Below are 20,911 nucleotides of genomic sequence, written 5' to 3'. Positions count from 1 at the left end.
TGTGTTTTTTTTGTGGTTGTTGTGAGAGCGAGCGAGGTGGGCGTCGTCGCGGGGTTGGGAGGACTTGTGAGGCGATCGTGAGGTCGTCGGTTCCGGATCTTGTCAAAATGTCGCCGTCGTAGCGAGCATTACAATTCGACTTGGAGCTGCTTGCAAAATCAAGATTGATGATTGGTGTAGCTGACCCTAGGTTTAACCGGTCGGGGGTGGGGGGGCCAAAGTGAAGCTAGGGAAGATACGTATCGACTTGAATGTGGAGGAGTGAGCTTGTTCCTCTTATTCTCTTATATTAAATTAAGTTATTGAGATATATTTCCTGTCAAGAAACAATTATCTCGGTCATTCTCTAAGAGCTCTTAACTTGGATTGCAGAGAATTGCGAATATGAAGGACGAATGCCAGCTTCCATAGACCCATCAGTCATTCAACCCTGACTACCATCAGGATGCACTATTGTTACCAGTCTTGGGCATATCAGATTGCTTACCATTGAATCGCCTTGTACTAGCCAAGCGCCATCGACATGGATGGATTTGAGTAACAAAAGCTCTGCAGTCATCCTCATTAAACGAACGTATGCTTTCTCGACACATAGCATGCCGTCTCTTGCACTAACAACAAAACAAACACGCTATGGGACCAAGTTCGCCAAGTCAGTGCCACTGCATATTACCTTGTCCTTGTGCACGATCTCTCTTACCTCTTGGTACACCTGATTACCAGTGATGTTGTGGCTCGCTATGTAGTTTCAATAGCCTAGCGTACTAAGCCAGCCGGGTTCAACTTACAGCAAGACGATGGCGGCTGGGTGATCAGCATGCATGTCAGAGATAGATATTGGCAAACACTCGTAGCAGGAAACCAATTAGAAGCGCTCGTTTCGATAACACAAACGGGATCCAACACGTCGATCTTCTCGATATCTACTCGTCGAGAAACCTACGCAGAAGCTAACTATTACTCAAATCATCTTTGTACATGATCCTTCACGTAGGACAACCGACAATGCAGTACGGATGCTGCCCCAAGTGTTGTTCGACACTCGCTTCCTCACGTGCCCAGAGCTAGACGACGGCGTACGTGGTCAATACAAGCTTAAAGGGCTTCAACGCGGCAAGATACGAACCCGAGTCAAGGTAACCAACCCTATGGCGGCGCATGGGAACAGAACTTCCCGCTTTATATCTCGGGATGCACAATTGCATAGTTCGGCTAGAAGATTGTCTCCTGCTCTGAGACATGGACAATGGATTGGGCGCCCAAGTTCCACAGCTGGTCATGTCGTGGTTCTATATGCTCACAACACGGGACGGCCAACGAGTTGCTCTGTGTTTGATGCTTGACGGGATCGGGCGCATACGATCAACGAACAGCTATGCTGGTAGTATTCGTTCCATGGTGGAGACGAAGCTGAATAGGTAGGAAGCCGGTGTTGTGATTACTGAGTTGTCCGTTTACTAAAATGAGGACCTAAATTTAGTCAAGCGTGAAGTATTTTAATAACAGGCTGAAACTTGGAGTACAGACTGGTCACTTATATATACCTAGGTAATATCAAGCCCATTTTATTGACAATCTAGCCATAGTCATCACTAATAAATCGAATTAGTGTTATCCTTCCTTCATCGTGAGTTAAAAGCATTCGACTCGCTCATCTCAAACATTGAATCTTGACAGATCCTTGTCATCACCTTGAAACTACCAAGCTAGCATCAAACCTCAGCCCATTTATCTTATTAGCTCCTTACAAGACAGCCACTTGAAGAAGTGCTCAGATCTTTAAATGAACCTCGGAAGGAGGTAGGTGGATGGCGCACCTCCTTCATGGGGTTTTCAGCTTGGCTTGGCTTAATAGGCAATCACGACTCCTTTGAGTTGGTCTCGACTTCTTTCCTAACAAAGGAAAAAAACTTACTCGATTCTTTTCCACGGGGCTTATTCTCTCCCTTCAACAGCTGCATATCTCTACAACACTCGCTATTTGATTTGACTTTTGGCCAAGTTGCCAAGCGATTACAACATGCCAATTGAATCGCGTTTCTCTGTTCAAGTTCCCAACTGCTCGATACAACAATGGATCTTTGGCTCATCTTCAGGTCCATTGCCAGACAAAAAAGCCTTCATCGATGCTGATCATCCTCAAGATCGCTACTTCACTTACAGCCAAGCCCGGTTATTTGCGAAGCGTATAGCTGTTGGTCTAACTGACAATGGCCTCAAGCCAGGGGATCGTGTGCTTCTCTTTGCCCACAACAGTATCTTCTTCCCAACTATTGTGATGGGTATCTGGATGGCCGGAGGCATATTCACTGGAGCGAATCCTGGCTATGTTGCTCGCGAACTGGTTCATCAATTGAAGGATAGCCAGGCAACGTTCATTATTTCTGACCACAGTGCTTTAGGGGTGGCTTTGGACGCATCCTCCCAAGTTGGCATGACACCGTCTCAAGTATTTGTGTTGGATTCAACATGGCCAGATACTTCTATCGAGATCCAACCCCCTAAAGGAATCAGGCATTGGACAGAACTCATCGCAGCCAAGTCAAGGGGTGAGACTTTTGAATGGACTGAGCCAGAAGACTCCAAGAATTCAATCTGCAGTATCAATTACAGCTCAGGTACTGTACGTTGCATCTCACCATCCGACTTTAAATCAGAAACTTGTCTAACTTGACCATAGACTGGAATACCCAAAGGCGTGGAGATCTCACACTACAACCATGTCGCCAATAGTCGTGGCGTTACACTCTTCCACCAGCTCCATCCAGAATTTGAGGCTCGACGAGATCGTGCCGCTGCTCTATGTTTCCTCCCAATGTATCATGCCTTTAGTCAAGGCTACTTCATCACCAGCTTTCCATATGAGCGAGTTCCTGTCTACATCATGCCTTCTTTTGAGTTCCCCAAAATCCTCACCCATATCCAGACTTTCAGAATTACAAAACTTCTAGCTGTTCCGCCTATCCTGGTTCTCATCTCAAAACACCCACTCGCACGCAGTGCGGACCTCAGTAGCATCGACATGATTGCGTCTGGTGCTGCACCATTGGCGAGAGATACACAACGTGAGATAGCGGGTATGATACCCTTGGGTGAAGCCGTCGTTCGGCAGGGTTGGGGAATGACCGAAGCGACTTGTACTGCACTGTCTTGGGACCCTAATAAGGCCCCGAGCTCTGCGGCCGGCGAACTGACGCCGGATTCTCAAGCTAGACTGGTCGACATCGAAACTGGCGAGGAAATCAACACTGCCAACACTCCTGGAGAGTTATGGATTACGGGTCCCACCGTGACCCGCGGTTACTGGCGTAATCCTGCTGCGACACAAGAGGCCTTTGTTGTCGACTCTGATGGCACTCAATGGCTTCGCACTGGAGACGTCGCTTATGTGGAGGAATATGCAAAGGGAACTCTTTTCCACATTGTGGATCGTGTCAAAGAACTCATCAAAGTCAAGGGCATGCAAGTTGCTCCCGCTGAACTCGAGTCCCTCCTTCTTGAAAGAGAAGATGTTGCCGATGCCGCTGTTGTAGGGGTTGTTATCGACGGTGAAGAATTTCCACGCGCCTACATCGTCAAAACGCCGAACGGAGAGAATACATCCAAGCAGGATATTGCAGACTGGTTAGCGAGCCGTGTTGTCAAGTACAAGCAACTTATAGGCGGCGTGGTCTTTGTTGATTCCATCCCCAAAGTTCCTGTAAGTTATTTCGGTCCCCTCTTTGGTTCCAAGACAAAGTATCTTTGAAGCTTACATACTGTACCCAATAGTCAGGCAAGATTCTGAGAAAAGTACTTCGTGAGAGAGCAAAGCGCGAAGTTAGCAACGGCCTTGAGGTGCGCGCCAAGCTATAGGACAGCGGCGGCGATGGGTGCGCATGCTAATCTTTATCGATCACGATTTTCAAATTCACTACGCCTGAGAACTTTATGATCTACGGTAGTTCGATGAAGAGCAGGTCGCCTTGTGTGATTTTCTCAATGTAATTTGCTACGAAGTTGGAAGGGAATTTACATACAATAACAAATTTGCCAACGATGATATACGTTCATATTGAAAAAGATATGTTCTTGCGCGGCTTGCAGTATTTTATAAATCCCATTACCACATTCATAACTATTTCTTAAACTAGATTAATATGCCAAGTTCAATCACCAATCATCATCATAACCTCGTCCAGCAGCGTCGAGGGAATCTTCATGCTTTGGGCCCTGTCGACTCTCCCTCCATCAATTCGATACTGCGCTGGCAAATTCACACCACCACTAATTCCTAGTATCTCCTGGGCAACAGCGATTCCACATCGCGCCGCTACTGGCATGCCATGGCCGGTATATCCAGCGCTAACATAAATGCCACTATCTTCACCGCCTAAAGCTGCGGGTAGCTTGCCAACCCAAGGATAACCATCTCTCGAATACCCCATGATGCCAGTCCACTCATATGTAGCTTCAAGGGTAGCGTCCTCCACCTCTTCTGGTGTCTTAAGCTTGACAGCGGCATGGAGCGAAGCACGCAAGCGTTCAGCGATGACTGGATCGATCGCGTCATCACGAGAGAGGCCTGCTTGACTATCAGATGAGCCTAGCCTCTCACCGCCAGTGATAAGTTCACCCGAAGGTCGCTGGACAAGATAGTCGTCTCCTCCCGTCGGCGTCCACCAAACGTGGCTATGTTCAAGTGGTGAGCTTCCGCTTGAGGGGGTGAGAGCAGCAACCTGTCCACGAACAGGGACGATGAGGCCAGTCAGCTTAGGGAGGAGGTGTGAAGTGTAAGCGTTGGTTGCTAGGATAACATTCTTGGCTTCTATCTGGCCACGAGGTGTGTGCAGAATCCAAGAGTCGCCTGTGCGCTGGATGCGCTCCACGGGCGTCTTTGTTTGAAGATTGAAGACACTAGAGTCATTCGCTTCGAGAAGTTGCTCAAGAACCCAGCTGACAAGCTTGTATGGCCATAGCTTGGCTGCGTTCGGCTGATACATTGCAGCATACGCATCTGCGACACGTAGCTTCTTGAGCTCCTCCTTGTCTGTCACTATCTTGATGTTGTGGACCAAATCGGGGTTGGAGGCTCTCAATTTTTCCAGATGCTTAGCCACAATCTCGAGGACTTGTTCTGGTATACGGTGCACGCCTCCGACTGTCTCCCAGTCACAGGGAATGTTGTGCTCAGCAACAAGGTCCTTCAGAAAGTGGAATGTATCCATCTCGAACTGAGCTACTGGTTCTTTGGTAGCATAGAGGAGAGGCTGACAATGACCACCGTTCTGATAGATTGGTTCAGTAATCTTGCAGCGTGCGCCATTGTCAGATGAGACTCACCCTTCCCGTAGCTCCCCAGCATGCTTCTCTTGCTTCAAGGAGTACGACATTCTTACACCCTTCTTTGACGAGCTCTCTCGCGGCGAAAGTACCAGTGATACCGCTTCCTACAACCACGACTTTGGCCGTCGAGGGTAAGTCTGCCGTACTGCGATGACCCAAGAGCTTCTTCGAGGGTTCTTTGTGCCAGTACGAGTTTGTGCTGTCGACGCTGGGCAGCTCAGCCTGACCTTGGAAAGCCTGGGGGATCATCATTATTGCTGTTTGAGTAAGTAATTCTTATTGAGGATAAAAATGTGTTAAGGAGTTGTAGCCTGTCACTTTACCTGCGTTCCAAGACTGGTTGATATAAGTCAACCCAACGGCACATAACCCCGCCTTGGACGGCGGTAATCGGAGGGCGCTGTCCAGATTACGTGTATCTCTCCTCCCAACTTTGCCTATCAGATATGTAAATGGAGAAGCAGTATGCAGTAGATAGACTGATACGACGTTACAATGTTATCAGCTTACAAAACCAGATTGCATATATCACGTTCCACAGCAGCACTTTTGTTGTGAATTGATCATATCATATTCATGCCATTTCGTCGTCAGAATCGTCAACAACTATCAGATCGGCCTCCTTCATCCAGTAGCCCTTTCAATCCATGCAGTCCCTGCCTCGACAGCTGGGCCTTTGAGGTATCCTTCACCTCCTATGCGTGCTCACAGAGAGCCATTACTATAATTTACAATATTCCGTTCCTCCCCCCCTTCCAATGCAGCAAATCTTGGCAATAACCTGCCTGGTACAATGCGTTCGCTGAGACAAATCGTCTCTTTTGGCTCTTCCACATGCTTTGCTTTGTTCGGTGCTGTGTTTCCCCTTTCTCTGCTGAAAACCTGCAGAGATTTGTCGAAACTTTTAATTATTACTCCCGCCCAAATATGCGCTGTAATCATAGCATGGTCTAGTTCCTTCCGGGGTATTTCGTACACGCGGTCTCGCTTTGAAGACGGCAAAATATTCAGGCCACTTTGATGAGAGGAGCAACTATGCGTTCTCGCTCTCAGTGGCGGACAAATGAAAAATTGGTAGATGAAAAGAGTGTGGGTTCAGGATGGTGTCGTGTTGCGCTCAGAAAACGACAGGCTCCTGGTTCGAATGTTGTATAGCCGACTCAATAAAAACGCCAGGTAAACAACTCCCGCTAACGACATCCATTCCTCATGGTATTCGTATCGTGTCGTAGTAGCATTTGATGTGGATAACATCAAATGCGCATAATTGTGTAACAAAAAGTTCCTTGTTTGCAGAACTCCAGTGGTATCCAGAGTCACATGCAGTGGGTATATCCTCCTCAGACATCCGTCATCTCTGTGTCGCTGTCGCCTCCCTCTGCAATGGATATTTCGGAGATAGGGAACATATCGGCTGGTCCCCAGTTTCCTTCATAGACAGTGGCTGGTGCGGCGCGCTGGTGGCTGACCCACTGCATACCCTCTAGTTGGAGGACTTGGTGCACAGTTGGTCGTTCGCTGGGCTCCTGTGCTGTCATCCATCGCACAATAGAATCAAGCGAGCTGATGTGCATGGCATTGACCATAAAGTCGGGAGGCTGTTGCAGTTCCGATCGCTTGTAGGAGCCAAACAAGTTGCTCGGGTCGTGCGTCTTGCCACTAGCGAAGCCGTCACTGAGCACCCCCTCGGTAGGGTTACCGGTCGCGTCTCGCTGAACCTCAATTGAAGGGTTCCAGGTCAAGCTGGGCACCTCGGAGAGATCACCGGAACGCAGAGCAATCCAGGTAGGTCCGTTGTCAGGGAGGACAACATTTGCTGCGGTCTCAAGGATGATGAGGCCCAGAGAGAAGACGTCGGCAGATTGGCATGACTTGCCCTTGAGCATCTCGGGAGCCATGTACTCACGATCACCCTCAACGTCAACGCCCTCAGCAGATGAGCATGATTGAGCCAAACCAAAGTCAGCGATCTTGAGAACGCCCTCAAAGGTGACAAGGATGTTTGCCGGTTTCAGATCCAAGTGCATAAAGCCAGCGTCGTGGATGTCCTTAAGACCCTATAATTCAATTAGCTTTGTACACAGTGTTACCTGAATCAAAGTAGCTTACCAGGCAAAGGTCCTGAAGGATCTTGAAGATGCGGAAGTCATCCAATCGACCTCCTCGTCCGACATTACCCAAGAACTTGTCGAGGGTGCCCTCCTCACAGTACTCAGTTTGGATGTACAGATGATAGTTGTGCTCCCAGTTGTCAAAGTACTGTACCACATGCTCGGAGTGGCTCAAAGCCTTGAGGATCTCCGCCTCTCGAAGCTTGGTTTCCCGATCCCTAGGTCCTTGAAAAGGTTGCTTACTCTTCTTCACAGCAAATACCTTTCCCTTGGTGGGGCTTTTTGAGGGAGTTGCAATGAAGTCATCGAATGTCATTTGTTGTTGGTCCGCCTGGGTGACGCGGTAGACAAGAGAGAATTCTCCCTTTCCAATCTGCTCAACCTTTTCGAATCGGGATGATAAGCTCACGTCAAGGTCAACATTGCTGGTGCGAACATTCACAGGGGTAACAAGGAGGCTGGTGGAAGACCTCAAATCTCGACCTGCTGTTGGAGTTACGGGAGGCGCCATGTTGTCGGAAAAGGAGTCGCCAGCCTGCGAAATTGACAGTCGGCTGGTATCGAGTGGGAGCAAGCTCTCGCGAGGTGTCTGCGGTGTTCTTCGTCCATCAAGAGGGCTCGCTGATACAGAAAGTTTCGATTTAGTAAATGTTTGAGTAGGAGAGCTTATGGAATGACGCAATGAAACTGTGCTGAGTGGAGAAGGAGAGTGTAGACCTCGCCGAGCCCTGGAGCGGCTAAGCGAAGACAGAGGGAGGTGTGATGATGGTGAATACAAACACCCAGCTCGGAGTGGTCGACTTGTTTTGTCGATTGATCCTGCTAAAGCGTTCGGTGCTGCGGAGCCCGACTTACAAGTTGCTTCTCGAGGAACTGGGTTACCGAAGATGGGCGTAGGGGCGTGGATGATGCGATTCGCGGTTGGGCTGTGGTTTTCTTGAGGACTTTCGAAAGAGTGCTCGCTGACCTTGCTAAGGCTAGGAGTAAGGGTGTTCTTGGTCGGTGTTGGGGGAGCGTCGCCTTCCATTGGGGTGGAGAAGTCAAGCGTGTCATTAAAAAGATTGTGCTCATCGCCATCAAGACTCAGGACGCTACCGCGGCGCGCACCCCTAGAAGCACTGCCACGTTGAAAGATAGACATGCCCTTACCAGGCCTGCTAAAGGGGTTAGAGTTGGGGACTTGGGCGCCGCCATTGCTAAACGGTGTGGAGGGAATTCCGCCAAAAGAATTTCGGTTATTAACTCTCTTTTTCATGGCACTCCCGGCCGGTGGAGGGAAAGTAGCGAAAGGGTTCGAGTGCTTCTTGCATGGTGTATCAGGGGGTGCCATCTTCTTGTCTGCATCCTCTTCGGGATTTCTGTTGACCTTGGAAATCAAACCAGTAGAGTTGAAAGCGCCGACCCACAGATGGTTCTGGCTGGGCGTCGCCATAGTCCTGGCCATATCATTTGGACGGGTCGGCCTTGTTGCGTTGAGGGGCAAGGAGCGTGAGAAGATGTGAGATCTTTGTCGATCTGGGACCCGGGCAACAGGAGCATACATGGGCGTCTCCTCAGTGAGGCTGTTCCCTGAAGATGATGTTGTCAAGGTCTTTGATAAAGGATGGGGCTGATGCCCCTTGTCAACCCCGAAAATAGGAGGCTTCGAAGTTGGTGTAGTTGATACGTGTGCGGGCTCGTAACCCGTATCAGCACTTGCGAAACTAGGCGGTTGCGAGGTGGGTGTAGTAGATAGTGGGTTGGACTCGTAGTCAACGTCGGTGATAAAAGTAGGCGGTTTAGAAGCTGGTGTCGTGGAAGCAAAAGGACTCTCCTGAGGCACAGCAGGGGGGGTGAACTGGTCCTGAGAGAGACGTGGCCGACTTCGAACAGGGGAGTATTCGGCGCTCATCTGAGCTAGCTGTCGCTCGCCAGACCTTCTGCCCCAAGAACCCCGCTCCCCGTATCTTTGTTGAAGGGTCGACTTCCGTAAAGACGATGACCTCTTGGGTACATTGCTGTTTGTGGGTGTTGGGGAAGGGATGGGGTCCCGGAACGGCGACCCAGTAGTGCCCGCAATCTCATACTCGGTAGATGCATCCTCGTGAATAAAGAAGCTCTGCGACAATGTCGTGTTGGAGCCAAAGACGTTTTGGTCCTCGTTCTGGCCCAGCACCGAAATTCCATGCAAGCTGCGGCGCTTAGCCACAGGGCTTTCCTGGCTCGGCTGGTCCAGATTCATAGTCGCATCGCTGCGCTTCAACGATCCATTGTTGGGAACCATTTGAAATTCGTAGTGCCCGTCAAGGGACTTGATAAATGCCGTTGGCGAAGATCCAGGTGCTTCAAGGTGAAGGCTGCTTCGCTTGTCGGGACTCACAGTCAGGGGACTTGTAGCTCCGAGCGCGTTGTTCTCTTGTCCTGTAGCGTCGATAACAGAGGGCGCGGGCATGGCGGGTAAAGAATTGCCACTATCGGGTGCGGTGTTGAGAGCCCTCTTCAAGGGACTCCTCGGCGATGTGCGGGTTCTTGTCAACTGTCTTGAGGGGGACGTCTTTCCGGCCTTTGCGGACCTCAAGGAAAGCCGGACGCTGGGGCGAAAAGGCGTAAAGGCGGGGTGAAGTATACCGTTGTTGGGCGGTGCCGAGCGCGTATGAGAGGGCAGAGAGTGTTGGTTTTGAGGTGTCGCGCCGAATCGACGGCAAGGTGATTGGCAGGGCGATTGAGGTGATGTTTGGTGGGGGCTCTCAGGGCTCAGCGATTGCGGACTGGAGCGCGTCAAGAACTTTGAAGGTGATCGCGAGATGGATCGTCGTAATGTGCGAACTGCGGATGTGACGTCAATATGGTGAGCGTGTGTTGGCGATGGTAGGGCGAGTGTGCCACCACTACTGTTCGAGAAGGACATTGTGAGGTTGCGAAATGTTGCGCGCGCTCGTGTTTGTCGCGAGCCGGTAAGTGGAGCAAGACCGATGCGAAGTAAACAGTGAACGTTATCAGGCCTTATTATTGTCGAATACCGGTGCGAGGTTAATAAAATATCCTTTGAACAATGCGGTAGGGCGAATTAAAAAAAAAGTTACGGTCCCGTTTGTTGTGGTGAAAGTGGGATGCGACGAAACGAAACGGTAGGTGCAGCGTCAAACGGCGAAATCGAAAATGTGAGAAGCAGCTCGACGCGATACCCTACAAATCGCAAATAGCTATGCCAGTCTCACTCGGAGGTCAAAGGTCATATCATGACTCGACTACTAGATTTGTGAAATCAAGACGCTAGGTGGATGAGATAGGCAGGCAGACGTGTTGGGCGCAGGCTGCAATCGATATGGTTCCGAATGGTGATGGATGAATCGACAAGGCAGCAATATAATCGCGGGCCGGGTATGAGAGTCGTGCGTTTTCGCGAATTAATTAAATACGAGTTGATTGTCGACAAAAAAAAAGTTGAGGTTATAGAGAAGAGAGGTTGATAGAAAGTTGGAACTACTATGCAGTTGTAGAAGTATAGTAGTTGTAGTTGTAGTAGTGTGCAGCAGTGTCGTGTTTCGTGCAAGTTGAATAGATTTGGGTTGGGGGTGGGCGGGTTCAAGAGACGTAAAGTAAAGTACCAGTGCCAGTGCCTAGTAGTGGGTGGCAGTTGGGACCACTGGGACCATGGCGCTGGCGGGCTTGAGCAAGGGTGTGTGTATGGATGGGTCCTGACACAGACTAAAGAAGCTGTAAAAGACCCAGACTAAAAAGCAAATCGTTTCTCGCTTGTCTTTCCTGCCTTTCTTTTCTGTCTTTGTTTTGTGGGCTTTTTGCTCAGTAGAGTACAAAATAGACCCCTCGTGGTGGGCTACGTAGAGTTGAAACCAAAAGAAAGAAGGAAGAAACCCTTTTTCCAGGGCATCAACGTGGATATTCACAACGGGGGTCAGGTCTGGTCTTGTGACTCAGATGGCAAGGTCGAAAGGACAACGAGTGGTTGTGGACAAGTCAGGCTGGTATGCACTTGTCTAAAAGTTGGTGCAGAATTGGTTAAACTCGACGAGGCCCAGAGATAGAGGAGGAGGGTGTGGGATAGCTCCAGAGCGGGTAGAGAGGAGGGGGAGGGGACCAGAGGGACCTGAAGGGCGAGAGACAATGGCTGAAAGTGCAGAGGGAGGGTCCTTGTTGGGGTATGGGCATGGCCTGTGTTAGGGATGGCGCGTGTTAAAGAAAAGGTTGGCGCACGCTGGCAGTTGGCGGATCTTGGTGCACACCCCCGTAAAAAGCCTCTGCAGTAGTGCAGTGCCTGTTAGTGGTAGGGCACTCTGTATCTGTAGTAGTGGGGAGTCCTTTTTGCCCGTGTAAACGCTGAATATATCTCCATAGGCACTATCTACGCCTCCTCCCTCAGTCAATACACAACAACCCTTTTGATATCATATCAATAAATCAAACAAAAGGGCAAATTAATCAACAAACTATCATTATCTACGCAATAAAAAGGGTCAACGCGTAATTACGTGGGAGGCAAATTTTATCCTCGTAAAGATAACCATCACCCCTCAAGAAAGAAAAAAACCCTCCGTCATCTTCAGATGCGGGAAAACAACAAACTGGGGCAGAGGCGCGCTACGAGTGACGCATTTGTTTACACGGTTGCCCAAATAGGAAATATCGCGTCACTAAAAGACGCGTTTTGTCTAAACAAGGGGTATGAGAATAACAGAGACTGGCACTATCGCACCCTTCACCCCCTTGTCAGTTCAAGGCTTCTTTGACAAGGATGGCGTCGGGAGCTGATCCCCGTCCGTCTATGTTCCATTTCAAGTCTCTTCTACAGCGTGCACGTCTGCTCGGTATCTCCAAAATTTAGTAGTGTAGTAGTAGCTCTGATCTCTCTGTCTCATCGATGATGGCACACTCGTCAAGACATTCACATTCCGTTCGTCATATCCAATTTGACCATTACATCTCCCTGAGCTCTTTCAACCCGAATACTTCCTCCTCGTCATAGTCTTAGGTAGGTGCTGTACATACTGTATAGACCCTACGGTTCTGTAGTTGGGACAACAAGCTTCTCCGATACATAGCGACGATCAGCGATCGTCAGGGAACAGCACGTTGTTTTTCTACGACGGGACATTCCCGTGCACAAGCTTGGGGTGCGCTAGGGCTCTCTTTGTAAGTGAGCTCTATGATAGCTACTACTAGAGCCGGTGGTTCCTGGATCCCATCTTGAACTAAGAAGCATCTCATCTAAGTCTGTAACAAAGGGTTGAGCATAATGCCGTGCATGGCATTATCGGGAGAGGCTGACTGCTAAGTACTAACCACCCATTATTCACCGTCTGGCTCTTTCAGACATTACCAACAAAGTTGAAGTGAAAATCTTCTTTCAGAGACTGACATGTAAGTCGGGACGTCCAATACCCCGGTTCTCTTCTTCTTCGCTTCGCTCAGTGTGCTCCACAGGGCGCATCTCAGCGCCAGTGTTTGCTCAGGGGTACTCCCGTCCATGAGGCGGCTGGTGGCCTTCAGACTCTTGTCAAGCCATTGCAAGCCACTCTCTACGACCTTTTGACAGACCCGGGGAATCTTTTTTGTTCCTTTCCAGCCAGCCGCCAGTGGGTTTCCACATTACCTGGGGGCTGACGCCCGTTTAAAGGTCGCATACAAGCCGAGCATCGCATGGCATGGGATTTCGACGAGATAGGACAAGATCGTGATGAAATGGCATGAGATTTATTGAGCCGAAGCCAAAGAATCAAGCGCCTCTGCTGGTTTGTCATGCTGTCGCAGGTAGAGCATGTATCTAACTGTCTAAGGTATCGACTGTATCTGTAGTAAACGCTGGAGCCCCTCCGAGTCCAGATGGCAGCTTGCAGCAAGCAAGCAAGCAAGCAAGATGCGATGCGATGAGATGGGGTTAGGCTTGGTTGGGGTTTGTGTTAGGGGACTGGCTGGGTTGGGCTGGTCCGTGTCTGATGTCCACTCGTTCGCTGGTTCCCGTCTTCTTCAGACCACTCAGCGTCATGATCGTCGCCGTCAGTTATTGATGAGCATGCTCCATCCTGGGTGCTCGCCTTGTACAGTACTGCCTCGAGTACGGAGTACACTGTAGATGGACGTGTTGTACATACAGCACCGCGTTGTACGACCCGAGACAGCGTCAACCTGGTCAAGTAAGGCATCTATAAGAAAACATGAGCAGCTTTGGTCTTGATCAGCAAATTTTCCATACCAGTCAGTCCCAAAAGATAACCGCTCAGTGGCCTTGACCAGAAGCTAGGGCACCTCATCAGGTACACAGACACGCACACACACCCACCAGCAGCATCCCGTCCATCCATCCCATCTCATGGATCCCCAGTTCCAGGTCAAGTGTATCAGCCTCCCGATGCGCCGGGCCTCCCATGACGCGCAGCAAATCTCCTCGATCAAAACAAACAAAAACGGTGGATGAGCGGCCACAGGCCCCCCCTATTATCATTATCCCTCTTGTGCATTCCCACCATACCCACTGAGTCTAGCTGTGTTAATTTGGGTCTTTAAATTGTGCTCTTTATGCCAGCCCTCTGGTTTCATTTCGCTTCTTGTGCGAGAGTCCGGGGTGACCCCCTGCCATATGTGAGAAGTAATTCACGCTAAACAATTCACTCGTGTGTGCGTTTGCGAGTTTGTTGGCCTGCGTGTGGACGAGAAGAGTCAAAAAAGCCCTGCTCGTGGACTGGAGACCATCTGGTGTGTTATCGTATCAGAGTCACATATAGAACTTGGGATGTTTGGCAATGTCCCCTAGTGAGTCTACACACCCAACCAGTAAGTTAGTCTACTATTGTTGTATTTACTTTGAAACCGTCTACCAATCAATGCCCTCGCTCGGCACATGACGGCTGCCATGGCTACTCTTGGAAATGCCCCGTGCTTCTCGATCGAACGTCTAAATCGGACTTACACTCAGCATGAGCTATAAGTCACTTCTTATCCTTCATCTACCTACACAACTGACCATACATCGCACGTACATATGATATGTATACTAGCACTATGCTGCACATGCCCCGCGCTCGCATATTTTGCACTAAGCAGGGTTATTAACAGGCTGTGCAGCATCCAGACTAAACCGACCAGATTGTTGACCGCTTGACTTGGTTGCATATTTTTATGGGACGTTGGGTGCAACTAGGAGACTGTTGAAGCACACCGCACACAAGTCTCCGGCTCTATAAAAGGGAACCCCTATGCAATTCATATTACAAAGGGTTGCTGCTGCTGCAGCCCGAGGCCGCTTACACGGCGTCTGTTCTATCTTCAGAATCGCTTGAGCCCCTATCTACGGTTTGCTTCATGCAGGGCGTAACCGTTGTCGTGTTGTTGCGATGCAGTTAACAACAGTTGTTATCCAACATGAAACGAACCAGCAATTAGGTAGTTACAGCCTGCACAATTTTGTAGTACTATGTAGTAGACGCTAAGATGCGGGCATTGAATGTATATTTGTGTGCCAGAGTGACCGTCGCCCGTGCATAGAAACCGTCAAGAACTGAGCCAGCCTGACACCCAAGCGCACCGTTTTCCGAAACCGAAAACACACAAAAAACACCATGACGCAAAGTGGCTTGACCTTGCCAGGGCCTTTGACTGCGACCAAGTGGACTTGGATTACCCTACATGCCAAATTCCGCGGTTCGCTGTCATTTGGGGGTCTTGGGATGGGGATTCAGACAAAAACCGGCTGGCCTCAATAACGGGCCACGCTGGCAATGCAAACGCATCCCATTCGACTCCTTGGTTGGTCACTATCATGGAACCTCAACGTAGCATTGCTTCAAGTGGACTCGGTTCAGAACTGGCACTGCATGCGCATGGCCCAAAGCATTTGATTGGACAATTGGACATCACGTTCGCAAGGGAGAAGGCGAGGGGTAGCTTCAACACCATCTGTAGTGTAGTCTTCAGGAGAAAGTCTCATCTCGTATGCACCTCCTCGTGAAGGGAGGATCGAGATGAGCGATATTTTGCATGCCATTGCAGCTGACGATCTTCAGCAAGACCTCATCATCATCGTATCCCGTTGAAGCATCTCAGTCATCACGCTGGACTTCACCAAGCCACAATCCGGACATTAACCAGCTTATCTCACCCGAACTTCTCGGCAAAGACATGGCAGGGAACAAGAGTGAGACTGGCGAGATACCGACGATCTAGTAAAGTTCCATCTTCTCGAGATGAATCAGGCCATTTGGCGGCTAGAATTAAGTCAGTGATAGAGTTCCCTGGGCGCTACACAATGATAATCTCGTGATTATCATTCAGCTCTTGGCCTGGAAAGGGGGTCCATGCACTTACTGGTATGAACTGTCTCAGCTTTACGCCTGCCTCCCTGAACACTCGGGCTGTATCGTTATCCATGCTGTATGTGTGGGCGTAGACAACCTCACTAATGCCCACTTGACAAATCTTGATACTGCACGTAAGGCAGGGACACGTGTCGCAGTAAAGAATAGAGCCCTCGCGTATCCTCTCCCGGCCAGCTTCCAACAGGGCGTTTTCCTCGGCATGAATGCATAGACAAGTCGACAAGCCCACTCCTGAGCTGTTGCCATCATTGCATCGAGGGCACCCTCCGTCAGCACAGTTCTGTAGTCCCCGTGGAGTTCCGTTATAACCAGTGCTGATGACCCTGCGCTCTTTACCTACGAGCACGCATCCAACTCTACGCTTCATGCAGTTAGAGCGCTGAGCAGCCAGTGACGCCAATTCCATAAAGTAGAGATCCCAGCCCGGGCGTAGGCGATCAGGGTTTGGAATATCTAGCTTTCCAAGGGTCGCGTAGAGGTGGGCTAGGGACGACGAGGTGTTAAGAAGTCTCACGACGGCACGCGAGATAAGGGGAGACAAGCCCTTCTGAGCATCGTACAAGTGGGTATCGCTCTCCGCGACAAAGTCTTCTAGACTCATGTCAGGCCCTCCCGCATGCCTCTGTCTTGCGCGCTCTTGAAACCGGCGCCAGCGGACCGTCAATGGTGCATCAACCGAGAGGAGCAGGAAGAAGGGCCGGCGAAGGAAAACATCTAGGACATCCTCTGTGGGGATGTCGGTGGTGACATAGCGGCTGCGCCATTGCTTTGTAACAAAGTCGAGAAGCTCCTCGGGCGTAGAAAAGACATACTGCGAACCAGCCCGAAGGGTCAGTGTGGTTTCAGAGGATGACTTGTGGCCATTATTGGTGGTGAGCGCAGTGGCAGTTAGAGCGCCTTTGAAGGCCGTCGAGTCGTTTGATTGGGACTGCGACTGAGATTCCGTGCTTTGACTCTCAGAATAAGCTGATTCCCCATCAAGCGAGGAATTGGAAGGCGCTGTCTGCGATGATGGCTGCAGATAGAGGTGTTTGAAGCCATGGTGCTCAACCAGATATTGGGCCACCGTCTTTTTGCCAGAGCAGATACCTGGGTTTATAATGTAAGTTTATGAGCTCTCTTGGTTGGATTATGAGGTAAATTTACTTCCACAGACACCGATGAGCATTTTGTAGGATTTGATGAGTTTACTGACGCCTGTTTGTTTGTGAAGACGAGAATAAATGGATAATGTTTCCCGCCTTAAGATTTCTGCATGGCCATTTAACGCGTGGGCAAGCTTTATGCGCGTCTCATATTGAACCTAACGTGAGTGTGGGGTAATTGATTTGTGCAACCCATTTTCAGCTCTGTTCTTCTAGGAGATCAGCCGAAGTTCGAAAACGGTATCTCTCTACCTTGTAAGCGGCCGACAAAAGACGTCTGTCTTTACATCAGTCCATCTTACGATTTCATGGTTTGTCTCAGTCAGCGATCTCGATTTAGCGTAACGGTATATATATAGGCACTATATCTGCGTTCCAACCGTCCCGACAAAGGGATGCTGCCGGAATTGTATCAGACACAAATCTCTTGGTAATAAGATGGAGAGATTGTCGCATTCTTGTGGTGAACGGTGGAAATAAATCTGAAAAAGGTGTAAACCTTGAATCTACCGATAGTATGGTTACAATGAGATTGCATCACTTGTAGCTCGGGGTGATGGTAAATTATCCGTCCAGGGGTCTTTGTTTATGATTGACTTGAAGAATGGGGTTTTAACAATTCGATCTTTTGTTACTGAAGTATCTGGGTCACGAGGATGTTCAGTCAGTCACTCATTTGGCTTATAGGTTCTTGGCAACCACGGCTCACAAACAAGTACAAGGTACTAAGATAGTTTACCGTGGTGGGAAGAAAACCACAAGCACAAAGCTAAACTTCAAGATATACAATATATAAAGATTCTACAACAGCTATCTGTAGCCACGACCCCTAATGTCTTGATATGATTTACTAGGAGTACTTAAACAGTTGAAAAAGCTAAAGTTATTGCCAGAATTGCTACCCTAGAGCCCAGACTGAGCATGGGACTACCCGAACTGATAAGGCTCAAAAAGGCAACTGATAAGTTAGGCCGTTCATTCTGTCCGCAATACCTACCCCGCCGTGGGGCGGCTAGGGTACCATCCATGCTCGGGCAAGTGCCTGGGAGGGAAGGCACCTGCCTGTTTCTTTAATCGATAACCACATACATCATCTGTCGTCTTTGATGAGTGACCTGCTCATCAAGTGACAGCCTCACTGTGTCAGCCGTGCAAGAACATTTCCATTAGTACTTTGACTCTTCCAGAGCCTATTGTGAATCACCCACAGGCTTCAAACTAAGAAAAGCCTTCGATAACGCCTTTTGGCAGCAGTATTTAACCTTGTCAACTCCCGTCCACCCCGCCTCAGCCCTACTTCACTCTATACCTAACTACGTTGCGTCTTGGTCAGCTTCATAGGAAACCACAGTCAAACATTCAACCCCGAGCAGCAGCTCTCCCGTCACCATGGCGAAGCCTTTACAGTTTGCTCCGTTCATTTCGGAGATCGAGTTGCCTTTTTATTCCGCACTTTTCGCTTCAAAGCTTGACCACGATAAGCTTGACGACTCAGCCCGAAGCGTTCTTGGACTCTATGAACCGCGTTCCGAAGAGCCCGAGTCCAGCTGTCGGTTGCAAATACTAGGAAATGCTCTCACGAGCGGCAAGTAGGTATCTTGTTTGCCTTCGCGCATTTCTTCTCTGACCACAACAGAACTAATGAGCCCAGTTCACCCCTTGCCATAATGCGAGCCGAGGGCATCATTAGAAATGTGAACACTCTTGAGGATTTCAAAAACACAGATAAGCCCGCCATGCTGAGGACCGCTGGACGACAGGTATTTCTTTCCTTATCAAATATGATAATCTAGCTGACACCATCAGGTATGGGATGCGATCAAAGATGGTAGTATCTACTCTGTTCCGTCCCTCCTGTCCTCCTTTATTATACTCTCATATGCCGATCTCAAGAAGTACAAGTTCACGTACTGGTTTGCTTTCCCAGCCCTGCATTCCGATCCTGTATGGAAACGGTCAGGTCCAGTCGAACGCTTAACCTCACAGGAAACCACAGCTCTCGTTGACAGAGTTGGGACTTGGAGATACAGCGTTGACGCTCGAGAGCGTGGCTTTTTCCTGGCGAAGAAGGTCCCCGGAAGACGGGAGACTGACGATCCCGATATACCCCAGGAGCTACCTTTCCATTGGGAAATTGGCTCGCTGCGCGACTTCGAGACTGGCTTCTTTGACCAGGTGCCCGAGGAAGACCGCTATGTGGCATTCACTGACCCTTCGACATACCCAGAGGCGCCTGGGTGGCCTTTGCGAAACTTCTTGATCCTCATCCGACACCGCTTCCGCCTGACCAAGACCAAAGTTATTTGCTATCGCGACACTTGGGCAAAGAGACACGAGGCTAAGAGCGTGATTCTCCCAATCGAGATGGATCCCGTCGAGAATTTAGACATTACTGAAATGCCCAAAGTTACTGGCTGGGCTCGGTCAAGCAACGGCAAGCTCCAGGCGCAACAAGTGAACCTGGGCGAGTACATGGACCCAGCACGACTCGCCGATAGTTCAGTTGATCTGAATTTGAAGCTCATGAAATGGAGGATCGCCCCTAACCTGAATCTGGAAACCATCAAGAATACAAAGTGTCTGCTTTTGGGTGCTGGCACTCTTGGAAGTTATGTATCCAGAAATCTGATGGGCTGGGGCGTTCGAAAGATCACGTTTGTGGATTATGGCCGAGTGTCGTTCTCCAATCCTGTACGCCAACCGCTGTTTAACTTCCACGATTGCCTTGAAGGAGGAAAACCCAAAGCGCTCCGAGCGGCTGAGGCGTTGAAAGAAATCTATCCTGGTGTCGACAGCGAGGGACACGCGCTATCCGTTCCCATGCTTGGACACCCCTTCACAGACGAAACCAAGACAAAAGAAGACTACCAGAAGCTAGAGAAGCTTATTAACGAGCACGACGCCATATTCCTACTTATGGATTCTAGAGAATCACGATGGCTGCCAACTGTTATGGGCAAAGCCGCAGGCAAGATTGTTATGAATGCTGCGTTGGGATTCGATTCATACGTTGTTATGCGACATGGTACTGAGACTAGTCCTGAAGGGCAGACACCCTTGGGTTGTTACTTCTGCAATGATGTTGTTGCTCCAGCAGATGTAAGTTCTAACCAGTATTTTCACCTTCACAACTAACCTTCTTTTAGTCACAAAAGGATCAGACTCTCGATCAGCAATGTACCGTTACCCGTCCTGGAGTCGCACCAATTGCCTCTGCACTTCTGGTGGAACTTTTGACAAGCTTGTTGCAACACCCCCTTGGTAAAGACGCGCCTGCTCCACAGCCAATTTCAGGAGTGATTCCAGAAAGGGATCCTCCCGATCATGCATTAGGACTGGTTCCTCACCAGATCCGAGGCTATACTTCGACGTTCCAGCAAATTGTCATTCGTGGTCAGTCTTACGACTGCTGTAGTGCATGCAGTCCTAAGATCCTCAATGCATATCGTCATGACGGCTGGGGATTTGTGAAGAGGGCATTACAAGAAAAGGAATATGTGGCAGAGCTCTCGGGATTGGCAGAAGTCCAGCGAAGAGCAGAGGAAATGGCAGCTCATGTTGATTGGGAAGAGGATGATGACCTTGTTGACGATGGTGAAGGAGAACTCATTTAGAAGACTGTAAAGGACATTTGATTAGATGTACATAGAGATGGATTGCCATCATAGTCTTGTCGGAAGGGGTGGAAATGGCGTTGCTGGGTTTACTTTGCAGAATATTATCATGAAGGAGTTAATGGCGAGATTGTTTACCTCTAGACGTCTATAATGTCGAAGAATGGTCATGGGTTATTTTGTTTATTTCGTGGCATCCAATTATTATCGGCAATCAACCTGCCTAGAGAGTATTAGTGATGACTGAAAGCAGTCTTGTTAACCCTAAAACATAAGACAACGAGATCTTGAATTTTGCATATGGAAAAGGTAAATCCGATTGTGTATAATTCAGAGGACAGTGGCCGGCCGAATGATAGTTGATGCATATGATGCTTTCAGTGTCTGGGTACTAACACTAGGAACAA

General features: G+C 49.3%; 5 protein-coding genes across 5 annotated transcripts, besides 1 other annotated feature; 2 read left to right on the top strand and 3 right to left on the bottom strand.

The window, feature by feature from the left end:
* Positions 1-2,020: 2,020 nt before the first annotated feature.
* On the top strand, positions 2,021-3,855 carry FPSE_03643 (uncharacterized protein; the record flags this gene model as incomplete). The annotated part of the gene is made up of 3 exons (XM_009256762.1): positions 2,021-2,623; positions 2,681-3,700; positions 3,772-3,855. 3 exons carry the CDS (start codon positions 2,021-2,023, stop codon positions 3,853-3,855), a joined length of 1,707 nt encoding a protein of 568 aa, XP_009255037.1.
* Positions 3,856-4,148: 293 nt separating this feature from the next.
* Positions 4,149-5,577, bottom strand: FPSE_03644 (uncharacterized protein; the record flags this gene model as incomplete). Its single annotated transcript, XM_009256763.1, has 2 exons — positions 4,149-5,267; positions 5,323-5,577. 2 exons carry the CDS (start codon positions 5,575-5,577, stop codon positions 4,149-4,151), a joined length of 1,374 nt encoding a protein of 457 aa, XP_009255038.1.
* Positions 5,578-6,665: 1,088 nt separating this feature from the next.
* On the bottom strand, positions 6,666-10,323 carry FPSE_03645 (uncharacterized protein; the record flags this gene model as incomplete). The annotated part of the gene is made up of 3 exons (XM_009256764.1): positions 6,666-7,382; positions 7,435-8,057; positions 8,292-10,323. The coding sequence occupies 3 exons, from the start codon at positions 10,321-10,323 to the stop codon at positions 6,666-6,668; spliced, it is 3,372 nt and encodes a 1,123-aa protein (XP_009255039.1).
* Positions 10,324-13,268: 2,945 nt separating this feature from the next.
* Positions 13,269-13,290: a microsatellite.
* Positions 13,291-15,589: 2,299 nt separating this feature from the next.
* Positions 15,590-16,913, bottom strand: FPSE_03646 (uncharacterized protein; the record flags this gene model as incomplete). The annotated part of the gene is made up of 3 exons (XM_009256765.1): positions 15,590-15,634; positions 15,735-16,834; positions 16,892-16,913. The coding sequence occupies 3 exons, from the start codon at positions 16,911-16,913 to the stop codon at positions 15,590-15,592; spliced, it is 1,167 nt and encodes a 388-aa protein (XP_009255040.1).
* Positions 16,914-18,279: 1,366 nt separating this feature from the next.
* On the top strand, positions 18,280-20,504 carry FPSE_03647 (uncharacterized protein; the record flags this gene model as incomplete). The annotated part of the gene is made up of 4 exons (XM_009256766.1): positions 18,280-18,479; positions 18,527-18,650; positions 18,697-19,989; positions 20,037-20,504. 4 exons carry the CDS (start codon positions 18,280-18,282, stop codon positions 20,502-20,504), a joined length of 2,085 nt encoding a protein of 694 aa, XP_009255041.1.
* Between the last annotated feature and the right edge of the window lie 407 nt (positions 20,505-20,911).

The sequence above is a fragment of the Fusarium pseudograminearum genome, chromosome 1, assembly GCF_000303195.2.
Source record: "Fusarium pseudograminearum CS3096 chromosome 1, whole genome shotgun sequence".
NCBI lineage: Eukaryota > Fungi > Ascomycota > Sordariomycetes > Hypocreales > Nectriaceae > Fusarium > Fusarium pseudograminearum.
This window is presented reverse-complemented; position numbering and strand designations above follow the sequence as displayed.